The following is a 12,289-nucleotide window of genomic DNA, read 5'->3' on the forward strand; positions in this document are numbered from 1 at the left end:
GAAGACTTCACGGTGACACCTGGCTTCACACTTTGGAGTCTCCTGTGGACCCAGCTTGCTGGATCTTTCGGAATGGATCTTGATGTAGTTTCTGTGGCAGAGGCTTCGGGCTCGGGATAACCATTACCACTAGATGCATAAGGAAGGCCGCGACGCAGCAGATGTGCAAATAGACGTTGACGTGAAGCCTTGGCATTTCTTGGAACGAGTAGGAGGACTGCCTAAAGCGGACTTCGATCTGTTCCGCCCCCACAAAGGTACCCTGGGAGAATTGACCCTCCTCTACCTCATGACCCACCATCACCGCCCATCCTTCGCCAAAAAAGCCTGAAAAGCCCCATTCTCAATAACAACATTCCCCACGGCCCTCAACTTCCTCCTCCCCTCCTTCTGCCTCTCCAACAACTTCTTCTTCCGGCCCATATCTGCCGCATGTAGTTTCTGCAGTACATCCTTTCTGAACGCCTTCACCGTATCCCGCGCCACGATCTGTCTCCCCACCGCCGCCTGTATCGTGATCTCAAACATCTGCCGATCAACATGCTCCTTGAATTTCTCTACCCAGCGCTTTCCCGTATGTCGGACTTGGGAGGCGTGCATGATTCGGGCCACTGCGTCGACTGGTTCCTTGTTTACTAGCAGCTGGAGCTTGACGATTTGCGCGGGCTTGTAGCCCGCGTCTTCGTAGTCGAGGGTAGCGTAGCCCTTGGTAGCGGATTTGAGCTTGCCGAAAAAGTCGTCGACGAGCTGGGAGAGGGGAAGAGTGTATTTTAGGATGACTTGGGCGGAGGTAAAGTACTCTAGGGAGACTTGTTGTCCGCGGTTGGACTCGCAGAGCTCGATGACACGGCCCAAGTACTCGTCAGGGAAGGTGAGGGTGGCTAGGACGTACGGCTCCCGCAGCTCGACGACGTCTTTGCGCGCGACATCGTCGTCGGGAAAGTCGGCTGGGTTGGTGATGATGGCGGTGTGCCCGTCCCGGTACTGTAGTTGGAAGGGGACGGTGGGTGGAGTGATGATGAGACTAGCGCCGTGTTCTTGGCGAAGGCGGTCTTCGAAAACGGAGCAGTGCAGGGTGCCGAGGAAGCCGAGGCGGAAGCCGGCGCCCAGCGCAATGGAGGACTCTTTTTGGATGGTGACGCTGCGGTCGTTGAGGCAGAGCTGGTTGATGCCGTCTTCGAGGCGTTCGAACTCAGACTGGTCGACGGGGAAGGCGGCGACGAAGACCATGGGTTGTGGCTCGACGAAGCCGGGCAGCATTTCGACGGACTTTTCGAGACCGACACGCGTGTAGGTGTCGCCGATCTTGGCTTCTTTGGCACGGCGCATGGACGGGTTGAAGTAGATGTAGCCGACTTGGCCGGCGCGGAGGGTCTTCTGGGGTGTTTCGTCGGGGTACATGATGCCAACTTCGCCGACGAAGTATTTGGACCCTGTGGCGAGGGAGATGAGTTGGTCGCCGGCACGAACTTGTCCTTCGAAGATGCGCACGAGCAGGACGACACCCTTAAATTGATTGTACCAGGAATCGACGAGGAAGAGCTTGAGAGGGGCATCGCTGTCACCAGTGGGTGCAGGAATATTCTCAATCACTGCTGGCAGGATGGCAGGGACATTGAGACCGGTCTTGGCAGACACGAGCGCCGCGTTGGTGGTGTCTAACTCGAACATGTCTTTCATCTGTTGCAGCGCTCGGGGCGGGTCCGCATGTGCAAGGTCGACTTTGTTGATCACAGGCAGCAGCTCTAGACCTTGTGCAAAAGCCAGATAGAAATTGGCGACGGTCTGCGCCTGAACACCTTGGCTGGCATCAACCAGAAGGAGTGCACCACCACAACTGACGTAGCTGCGAGAGACCTCTGCACGAAAGTCGACATGGCCGGGTGTATCGACCAGGTGCAGCAGGTAGTCTTCGCCCTTGTAGTTGTACAACATGGAACATGTCTGCGCCTTGACAGTGATGCCGCGCTCTCTTTCCACGTCCAGCTTGTCCAGGACCTGCTTATTGGAGCCAGGCTCGATAGTCCCGGTCAGCTCTAGCAGGCGATCACTGAGAGTGCTCTTGCCATGATCGACGTGGGCGACGATGCAGAAGTTGCGAAAGCGCTCAATCGGGATTGCAGCAATGCGCTGCTCGAGTTCGGTGGGTGTGGCGGCTTTGGCGAAAGGGGAGGTGTGCGAGAAGGGCCGAACTTGGAAGACCCTAGGGTATTGAGGTATGCGAAACGTCGCTGCGCGAAGGGCAGAAGTCCCTCTGACGAAAGACTGCAGCCATCCTCGCATCGGTCGCGATCATTTATTCTGATCAACGTGTGTCGTGTGAATGATGGATCTGGTGAAGTGAACTCGAAAATATTAGCCGAGGTTTAGCCATGATCGTTGCTACGCAACTGTTGACGTCTTCCCGATTCGTCCGCCAACGTCTCTCTCACTTTTCCACCACCGACTGCACTCTTACAACGACAACAACATGGCTGCAGGCGCGAAAGACAGGTCGCAAGTGCACAAAGTCGCTCTCCTGGGCTCATCCAAGACAGTCGCCGAATTCGTGAGTGCACCGAAGTCAACGGCCCAGCGCATGCACTGACAGGTCCAGTTCGAGTACTCAATCAATACAATCCTCTTCCAACGGGGCGTTTATCCCGCCGAAGACTTCTCCGCTGTCAAGAAATATGGACTCAACATGCTGGTGTCCTCCGACGACCAGGTCCGCTCATACATCAAGAAGATCATGTCACAGCTGAACAAATGGATGCGGCACGGCAAGATATCAAAACTGGTGGTGGTCATAACCAGTCGCGAAACGGGCGAGCATGTTGAGCGGTGGCAGTTCGACGTGAACGTCTTCGACAAGAACTCCAAGCAGAGGTCATCAAGACGGACGGCAGACAAGGAGAACGAGAACCCCCAAGCACCCGCTGTGGCAGAGCCAGAGACCGAGAAGTCGGAATCGCAGATTCAAGAGGAGATCCAGGCTATATTCCGACAGATCACAGCCTCGGTCACTTTCTTGCCCGTGCTGGATGGGAACTGCACATTCAACGTCTTGGTCTATGCTGATGCCGACTCTGACGTACCAATGGAATGGGGCGACAGCGATGCGAAGGAGATCAAGGATGGCGAGAAGGTCAAGCTGAGGAGCTTCAGCACAGCCAACCATCAGGTCGATACAATGGTCAGCTACCGTCTCATGGACTGAGCTTGGGATGTGATGTAATGAGTATTTTGATGGCGCAAACGCGAGATACCCAGGACTGCAAAAGGGACACAAGGAAATTTAGTAAACCTCCAGGGATGGCGATGTAGATGAAGAAAAATCCGTGTTCTCCCCAAAATGAAAGTAACACGAGTCTACCAACGACAGTGATAGCCACACAAATGTTCACACAGAGCTACGAGGATTGTTCTCAAGTGTCTCGCGAGTCCTATCCGGCATTGCCAGTGTCACAGATTGACAAGGTAAGGCACTGATCTAGTATCAGTGATAAATGCGAAGGCGGCTGATCAGACAAGGCAGATCAGCCGAGATGCCAAGGCAACTTCCCAAAGTAGCCTAGCTCAGCTCACGCGAGCCTCACCTTCCCGCTGGCCTACAGACCTCTTCGAGATCTACAAACTTCCGACTTGAACCATCGACCACTTTCTGTTCGTTATGGTATTCTGGTATGCATGACTCTGGTCACCTAAGAATCTCAATCACTGATGTCGCTCCTGATTCGCCCATCCGTTCTCCCAACTCACTCCCAAATTTTCATTTATCCAAACACATTATGAGAACGTGTAGACAAATGAGATGCGTTCCTCGAAGTCTCGCCGACACTAACACAGGACGGTGGATCTCACTAACGCCGTTTAGATCCCATGGAAGCACTCAAGAAGACGCCGAGTCCGCCCGCTGGCCCGCGCCGCTGAAGACTCGGCACCTCAGCCGCACCGGACTTCCGAGATTCTGCGAGGTGTGCCCGCATACTCGCTTGCAACTTGAAAATAAGACCCCGGCCCGTAGACATAATCGTAGACCACTTCCAAATTCAGTCAAGTCGGATGCCAACATCACAATGGTCAAAATATGTCGCATAGGAGGCATTCTCTTGGCGCTAGCTCGGTCGATACAATGTGCATCTCCGGACTCGATGCCCGCCGTCACTGGTACTTACGGTGCTGGCCTCGTCGTCACGTCCCTCTCTGACTCGTCCCGTCAAGCAGTATTCGCCACAATTCCGACATCTAGACTGCTTGGAGTTTCCATCTTCTATCCCACATCAAAGGCCGCGGATGCCATCAACCAGCCATATTTCCCTGCTTCGCTGGCTCTCGCATTCGACGCAGAGCACCTTGAAGCAAGCGGCCTGTCTATACCAAACAGTACGCTCGAGCGGCTTTCAATCCCACTCGCTGCCTCCAACACCTCCATAGCGTCTCCAGCGGCCGGCAACAGCAGTTGGCCGACTCTACTCTTCAACCCAGCTTATTTCACCACTCGCCACCTCTACTCGACTCTTCTATCACATCTCGCTTCAGCCGGCTACGTCGTCATTGCATTCGATTCTCCTTACGACAGCGACCTCTTCCTTGACCCAGCCAACAGCACTAACGTAATGCAGGGCAATTCGTCGGCAGATGCCGATGAAATGAGTTGGATCAACCTCGATTACGATGCTCGTGTTCAAGACTTCGTGTTCGTTTTAGACAATCTCGCCGATCTTGCCGCCCTGATACCGTCGTGCTACCACAGCGGCGACGACTCCTCCTGCCTCAACACCACCCATGTCGGGACCCTTGGCCACTCCATTGGTGGCGCGGCCGCTGCTGGAGCCGCCGGCACAGGGGATCCTCGAATTATCGGGACCGCCAACCTCAATGGAGCGAATCTGGGCAACGTCGTATCCAAAGGGTTCAATGTGCCGTACCTGCTTTTCACGGCTGAAGGCCAGAACAGCTCCGCGGGTCCATTGATTAACGGTACTGGTTGGAATGAAGTATGGGACCATATCCCGGCAGACAAGTGGTGGCTCATTCTGGACGATGCGAAGCATTATTCCTTCTCAGACCTCCCGCTCATGCTCGAGGTGATGGGTGTGACGTGGAGCAACGAGACGGGTGACTTGGAGCAAATAACACGGTCTCTCTCCGGCATAAGAGGTCTTCAAATCTTAGTGGACTTCGTAGGTGCTTTCTTCGGAACATGTTTTCGTGGTGGTGGGCAGCCTCTACCGCGGATACTGGCTGCGCCGGATAAGGAGGAGTGGCCGGAAGTCACTTTTGATGTCAGGACGTCTGTGCTTGACAAGCAGGGGCAGCCGGCGAGCTATACATCCAGGGCGAACAGTGTGAATCCGGGCCAGGCTGTTTTGGGGTGCGTATTAGTGCTATTGTTGCAGCTGTACCAAGTTGTGTCGCTTCAATGGATATAACATTGGGACTCAGCCCTATAGCGCTTTTCGCACACGAGGCGCTCCGCTAGTCTCTGACCAGAAGACTGATGTCCATACACTCGTTATCTGACAGTCCACTAGACGCATGCTCGAGCACAAAAAGGAACTTGTCGCCGCTCACAGGTGGCTTAAAGACCTCGGGACCAACCCACCAGCTCGGACCCGAAAGCGTCCTCCTCTTATACTCAAACTCACCTTCACAAAAAGCCGAACTCTATTCAACGTCATCCCCTTCCCTGATCGTCTCACTAGCAAACTGTACAGGCACCCGCCTATACATACCTACAGCGACTTGTAGTATATGTTCGAGGCCGCCGTCGCTCCGCCCTTTCCACCCGCCTCTCCAGTCATGGCAACACCACCACCAACAATAATCATCTTCGGCCCAACAGGCCAAACAGCCTGCTCCGCGGCCCGCACCGCACACTCGCATGGCGCCAAAATCGTCCTCGCCATGCGCGACCCATCCAAACCCATCCCAGGCCTGCCCACGACTGAAGAGCAGCGAGGCAACTACACTCGCGTGCAAGCCGACCTCACCGACCCTGCCTCCGTCGCGGAAGCCGTGAAGTCCAGCGGCGCGACTCGTGCGTTCATCTACTTCGTTTTCGGCACGAAGGACTACATGCGGGCCTCAATAGAAGCGCTCAGGGATAACGGAGTTGAGTTTGTTGTGTTCTTGAGCAGTTCGAGTATTGGGTTGCATACAGGCGATCGTGATGACGTGACTGCTTTGAGGAGTATACCGCCGGAGGCGATTATCCCGTACCAGCATGGGATGGTTGAGGCCGAGTTGGCGGATGTTTTCGGGCGGGAAGGTGGGTGTGTGGCGCTGCGACCGGGGTATTTTGCGAGTAATCTGTTCCGGCTGAAGGATGGGATTGCGAAGGGGGAAGTGAGGATTCTGGCGCCGCAGTTGACGTGGGATTGTATTGCCCCGGAGGATATTGGGGAGGTGGGCGGTGTCATCCTCGCGAAGGGGGCGACTGGCAGTGCATCGGCTGACGCCGATGAACATGCAATATCGGGCAACGTGATTTACCTGTATGGGCCCGAGAACAGGTCGATGGGGGAGGCCATTGGCGTCATTGGCCGTGCGTCGAACAAGGCCGAGGCGGTGCGTGTCACGTCGATTAGTAAGGAAGAAATGCTGGAGCAATTTGTCCAGCAGAAGATGCCGAAGCCGTTGGCCGAGTACTTAGTGAAGGTGCAGAGCGATGACAGCGGGAATGGTGATAGTGACCCCGATTGGAGGCGACCGCGCAACAGGGAGGGCATCGAGAATGTGAGAAAGTATACAGGACGAGATGGGACGGGATTGGAGGAGTGGGTTGAACGTAATAAAGAGGGATTCTTAGCTCAAGGATAATGGCGAAGTGGCCCTGGTTCGTTATTGTCGCGAGTCAATCTGGCCATAGCGATGGCTTGAGGTTCGTGCTCGTCAAGAAGAAATCCAGGCCGCAATGAGAGAATCTGATCTGGCGATCAGTCTATCAGTCTATCGAAATTGTCGTGCTCTGTTGAAAGCACAATTCTGTCTGGGTATCATCATAATCTCTCGATTCGTTCGCTCGTCTTCGCTCGCTCACTCGCTTTTGTTGAAACACGCCTCCCATACCTGAGTCTGATTACAATCAGAAAAGACCATCAATCTCTCCCGTTTCCGGATCAACATCCACGCCCATGAAGCCTGGCGCCGTGGGCAAGCCGGGTATTGTCTGTATGTCAGCGGCCAGCGCATAAAGGTAACCTGCACCCACCGCCAACCGCACGTCTCTCACTGGCACAGTAAACCCGGTCGGCGCACCCTTCAGCGCCGGGTCATGACTCAAACTGTACTGTGTCTTCGCGACACAGATCGGTAGATTCCCAAACCCTTGACGAGTGTATGTCTCGATCTTCTGAGCCGCAAGGTCTGATAGCTCGATGCCCGCAGCGCCATACATTTCTTTCGCGATGGTCTCGAGACGGTTGTAAATCGCGTTGGGTCCGGCGTCTTCCGTGCCATACAAGAGTTTGAAATCTGTGACTGGCTTGTTGGTGGAAGCAGAGATGACGGCCTTCGCGAGGTCCACCGCCCCAGCGCCACCATCAGCCCAATGCGATGCCGGGACGGCCGCTTCAGCTCCTGCCTTGAGGGCTTCCTCCTCGATGACCTTCACTTCAGCGTCGGTATCGCTGTCGAACTTGTTGATTGCAACAACGACGGGTACGCCATACGACTTAGCGTTGACAATGTGTTTGGCCAAGTTGACGCAGCCTTTGCGCAACAAATCGACGTTCTCCGTTTGGTATTCTTTCGCCAACGGCGCGCCAGGAGAGATCTCGGGCCCGCCGCCGTGGACTTTGATGGCGCGGATGGTCGCGACAATCACAACAACGTCTGGTACTAGTCCAGAAGCACGGCACTTGATGTTGAAGAAGCGCTCACCGCCCATGGTGAAGTCGAATCCTGCTTCAGTGACGACATAGCCGGCGCGGGACGCATGATCTTCATCTGGTTCGGTGCCGGTGAGTTTCAGGGCGAGCTTATCGGCAAGGATCGAGCTGTTGCCGATGGAGATGTTGGCGAAGGGGCCTGCGTGAACAAAGACAGGCGTACCTTCAAGGGTCTGCATGAGGTTTGGCTTGATGGCATCCTTGAGCAAGGCGGTCAGGGCGCCTCCGGCGCCAATGTCATCGCAGGTGACGGGGTCACCGGAGCGAGAAGAGCCGATGACGATGCGGCCTAGGCGTCGCGCAGGTCGCGAAGGTCGTTGGCTAGGGCGAGGATGGCCATACATTCGCTAGCGACGGCGATGTCGAAGCCGGTCTCGCGCGTGTGGCCTTTTTCGGTCGGCGCTTGACCGATGGTGATGCCGCGGAGGTGACGGTCGTTGACGTCGAGAACGCGGCGCCAGGTTATGGTGTCGGGGTTGATGTCAAGTCGGGCAAACCGGTGGATCTCGTCCTCGGTCAGGTCATCGGGATTGGTTTTGGTGATGTTGAGTTTCTTCAAGCGGCGGAGCATGACGGGAGCAAACTCACGCTTGCCCTTCTTAGCAGGCACAAGGCGGCGATAGAGAGGGCCATCCTTCTGTGTTGATTCGTGAAACATGCGGGTTTCGATGGCAGCTGCGAGGAGATTGTTAGCTGCGGTGATGGCGTGGATATCGCCTGTCATATGGAGATTGAACTCGTCCATAGGAATGACCTGGCTGTAGCCGCCGCCTGCGGCACCACCTTTGATGCCGAAGGTTGGCCCCATGCTAGGCTGCCGTACATTGGCGAATGCGACTTTGCCAAGGTGAGCACCAAGAGCTTGCACCAATCCGACTGTCGTTGTGGACTTGCCTTCACCGAGAGGCGTGGGTGTGATGCCCGCAACAAGCACGTACTTGCCGTTCTTGCGGTGATCAAGTCTGTGTAGAAGTTTCAGATCAACCTTGGCTTTGTATGCACCGTATGGCTCGAGTTCGTGAGGAGCAATGCCGACTTCCTTTGCGATCTGGGTGATGTATTTGGGATGTTGCACACGTGAGATAGCAATATCTGACGGGACAGGCTTTTGGAGCCGGAGAGGCAATGGGACGATCTGACGTTGCTTCAATCGCTCGAAGTAGGCGTTGGCTGAGTTGACAACGTTCTGCATAAGCATGGCGACAGTCATGGGACCGACGCCGCCAGGGACAGGTGTGATGTGAGAGGCAACCTCGCTGGCAGGCTCAAAGTCGACATCGCCGACGAGTCGTTGACCTGACTTCTTTGTGGAGTCCGGGATGTAATTTGTGCCAACATCAATGACCACGGCACCCTCCTTCAGCCAGTCGCCTTTGACGAAGCCTGGCTGACCTATTGCGGCAACCACGATATCTGCGCCCTTGACTATTTCTTTGATGTTCTGCGTTTTCGAATGGCAGACGGTGACGGTGGCATCGGCGTTCTTGAGGAGAAAGCTGACAGGGCTGCCGACAATATCACTGCGGCCAAGTACAACAGCATTCTTGCCCTTCAGCTCCACACCTGTCTCTTTGAGCAGGACCATGACTCCTTGAGGTGTGCATGGCACGAAGAAGGGCTTCCCACCACGTTTCGCGAGCTCGCCGATATTTGTGCCGCCGAAGCCATCGACGTCTTTCTCGTCGAGCACAGCGGAAGTGATTGTGTGCTCAGAGAGGTGCTTGGGGAGGGGCAGCTGGACCAGGATGCCATGGACGGCGGGGTCGTTATTGAAATCGTTGATCTGCTGGACCAGTTCAGGTTCTGAGATGGTCGTTGGGAGATGGACGAGTTCGCAGTCGATGTTGGCTTCCTCTGCGGCTTTCAACTTCATGCGGACGTATGTGCTTGAATCTGGGCGGTCTCCCACCTGGATGATCTTCAGACATGGCTTGTAGCGGGGGCTGACCTTCTGTTTGTCCTTGATCTCCTGCTGCAGTCGCTCTCGTATGCTTTTGGCAATGGCTGTGCCGTCGATCTTGGTGGCCGTCATCTTTGCGTATACCGTCGAGAACGAGCGAAGGGCAGATCGATAGCGGTCTTTAGTGACTGGATATGACCTCGACTTTAGGCGCTGCCGCCTCAGGTCTGGCGAGAAGACCGACGAATATTCTCTCCGAGCAGCACAACGAATGCACAGCGAAGCATGAGGTCGCGGTCGGAGGCTAATGGTTAACCCGCGTGAGGTCGACATGCAATGAGAGACAGATCTCCGCATTTTTATGGGAGAAGACGCTCTGCACGATGTTCGTCCGTTGCAGCAAAAAAAATTCAGGTACGCGAGTCACGCGTGGGCTTCAAGCATAGCGATGGGTTATGAATGTGTTCTTGTTTGACGGAGGGAGAGCAGCATTCTTCAAGAGGCAAGAGACGATCTTACATATGTCTTGATCATGCCTCAAGCTTCGTAGTTTGTGCTCCGTACGCCGCAATGAATACCCGCTCCTGTGCAATGCTCCTACAGTCTCCGATGTCACTGCCCATTCGAAATTCTGAAGAAGTCATAAGGTCCATCACACGCCTGGAGTAACACGACGTTTACCTAAAATTTTGCTTATGTAGTGCCTGAAGAAACGCCTGTCATCTGCGCCTATGGGGCTTAATTTCTTCGCCAAGATTTCCCGCGAATAGCGATCCACATTTCACGACAAAAGATCGACGTCGTTCAGGAAAGTGCCACAGCGACCTCCACACTAATCTTTTGCCAACACAGTCAGAACCATCGTCTTGATCCCGTTTCTCACCTCAGAGCGCTCCTCAAGTAGACACATACCACATCCGAGCGCGCCGGGACTGAGAACACCACCAAAGATGCGGCCAACCCTACTGCAGGGCCACGTACGTGCCTACATGCCCCTCCACGAAGACTATGTGATCGCAATCACTAACAATCCCTTCAGGAACGTGCCCTCGCACAAATCAAATACAACCGCGACGGCGACCTCCTCTTCTCCGTCGCCAAAGACAAGCACATTTGCGCCTGGTACACCTCCAACGGCGAGCGACTCGGCACCTACCACGGCCACCAGGGCGCAATCTGGACCGTCGACATCTCCCCCGACTCGCGCCTCCTCGCCAGCGGCTCCGCCGACAACACCATAAAACTCTGGAACGTCTTGACTGGCGAATGCGTCAAGACCTGGGAGTTCCCCACCGCCGTCAAAAGAGTCGAGTTCTCGGAAGACGGGAAGCAACTCCTCGCTGTCACAGAAAAGCGCATGGGTTTCCTCGGCACAATTGTTGTCTACGATATCCGCTACGGCGAGGATCTCCACGATCAGACGGATGAGCACACCATCAAGATCACCTGCGAAGACAGCAAAGCCACCGTTGCGGGCTGGTCATACCTCGACAAGTACATCATCTCCGCACACGAAGACGGCACCGTCACACAATGGGACGCCAAGACAGGAGAGTACAACTTCAGCACCGAAGCCCACGAATTCGACACACCCATCGTCGATATCCAGTTCTCGCCCGATCGGATATATTTCATCACCGCTGGACGAGACAAGACCGCCCGCCTCATCTCCACCCGCGACCTTGCAGTCCTCAAGACCTACCCTGCCGACACACCCCTCAACAGTGCCGCGATCACACCCAAGAAGGACTTTGTGATTCTGGGAGGTGGTCAAGATGCTTCAAAAGTCACAACGACGGATTCGAGACAAGGAAAATTCGAGGCAAGGTTCTACACAAGATCTTCGAGGACGAGATCGGGCGTGTGAGGGGGCATTTCGGTCCATTGAATACGGTCGCAGTACACCCACAAGGCATCGCTTATGCGTCAGGAGGCGAGGATGGGTATGTGAGGATGCACACTTTCGACAAGCCGTATTTCGATTTCATGTACGAGGTGGAGCGGGAGAATGCTAGGAGATGATCATGGTAGGAAGGCCTTTCAAGGAGTGTGGAAACGACTGTATCATGAGCACCTCGATGGAACATCTTCGTTACGAATGTGAAGATGGCGTCTTGAAGGGGAGTGACGTAGAATGAGGTCTGGCGATACTAGACATCTCCCAACCGCATATAGCCCTCGAGAACGAGGGTCGGCGCCGTGGCAAAAAGAGCCAAAAATGATGATACCTTCGATTTTTCAGGATTCAGTCGCGGTCGTCTACACTTTCTGTCCTGCGCTCACCTCATCTAAAATGACTAGCACTTTGATACAGGAGAACGAGACACGTAGGCGATAATAGGTCGCTAAATCCAGCAGAGACATATCCCGAGGTCATGTAGGGAATGGAAGGGGAGCGCTCAGCAAGAGGGATGTCTGGGCGAGGTAACGAGGTAGTGGCTACCTGTATAGACAACACGACCATTAATGTCAAGCAGCCATAATGTATCGACATACTTGGCTAACGAATCCCTAA

General features: G+C 54.8%; 6 protein-coding genes across 6 annotated transcripts; 4 read left to right on the forward strand and 2 right to left on the reverse strand.

The window, feature by feature from the left end:
- Positions 1 to 300: 300 nt before the first annotated feature.
- AB675_8312 (Translation factor GUF1, mitochondrial) lies at positions 301 to 2,283 on the reverse strand (the record flags this gene model as incomplete). Its single annotated transcript, XM_018148749.1, has 1 exon — positions 301 to 2,283. The coding sequence occupies one exon, from the start codon at positions 2,281 to 2,283 to the stop codon at positions 301 to 303; it is 1,983 nt and encodes a 660-aa protein (XP_018004466.1).
- Positions 2,284 to 2,470: 187 nt separating this feature from the next.
- Positions 2,471 to 3,199, forward strand: AB675_8313 (Mitotic spindle checkpoint component mad2; the record flags this gene model as incomplete). The annotated part of the gene is made up of 2 exons (XM_018148750.1): positions 2,471 to 2,548; positions 2,597 to 3,199. The coding sequence occupies 2 exons, from the start codon at positions 2,471 to 2,473 to the stop codon at positions 3,197 to 3,199; spliced, it is 681 nt and encodes a 226-aa protein (XP_018004390.1).
- An 859-nt stretch (positions 3,200 to 4,058) lies between these two features.
- Positions 4,059 to 5,733, forward strand: AB675_8314 (uncharacterized protein; the record flags this gene model as incomplete). The annotated part of the gene is made up of 2 exons (XM_018148751.1): positions 4,059 to 5,356; positions 5,517 to 5,733. 2 exons carry the CDS (start codon positions 4,059 to 4,061, stop codon positions 5,731 to 5,733), a joined length of 1,515 nt encoding a protein of 504 aa, XP_018004614.1.
- Positions 5,734 to 5,784: 51 nt separating this feature from the next.
- On the forward strand, positions 5,785 to 6,804 carry AB675_8315 (uncharacterized protein; the record flags this gene model as incomplete). The annotated part of the gene is made up of 1 exon (XM_018148752.1): positions 5,785 to 6,804. One exon carries the CDS (start codon positions 5,785 to 5,787, stop codon positions 6,802 to 6,804), a length of 1,020 nt encoding a protein of 339 aa, XP_018004685.1.
- Positions 6,805 to 7,069: 265 nt separating this feature from the next.
- AB675_8316 (C-1-tetrahydrofolate synthase, mitochondrial) lies at positions 7,070 to 9,906 on the reverse strand (the record flags this gene model as incomplete). The annotated part of the gene is made up of 2 exons (XM_018148753.1): positions 7,070 to 8,163; positions 8,217 to 9,906. The coding sequence occupies 2 exons, from the start codon at positions 9,904 to 9,906 to the stop codon at positions 7,070 to 7,072; spliced, it is 2,784 nt and encodes a 927-aa protein (XP_018004405.1).
- An 818-nt stretch (positions 9,907 to 10,724) lies between these two features.
- On the forward strand, positions 10,725 to 11,641 carry AB675_8317 (Eukaryotic translation initiation factor 3 subunit I; the record flags this gene model as incomplete). Its single annotated transcript, XM_018148754.1, has 2 exons — positions 10,725 to 10,751; positions 10,814 to 11,641. 2 exons carry the CDS (start codon positions 10,725 to 10,727, stop codon positions 11,639 to 11,641), a joined length of 855 nt encoding a protein of 284 aa, XP_018004312.1.
- Positions 11,642 to 12,289: the final 648 nt, after the last annotated feature.

This window comes from Cyphellophora attinorum (genome assembly GCF_001299255.1).
Source record: "Cyphellophora attinorum strain CBS 131958 chromosome Unknown Contig3, whole genome shotgun sequence".
In the NCBI taxonomy this organism is placed as follows: domain Eukaryota; kingdom Fungi; phylum Ascomycota; class Eurotiomycetes; order Chaetothyriales; family Cyphellophoraceae; genus Cyphellophora; species Cyphellophora attinorum.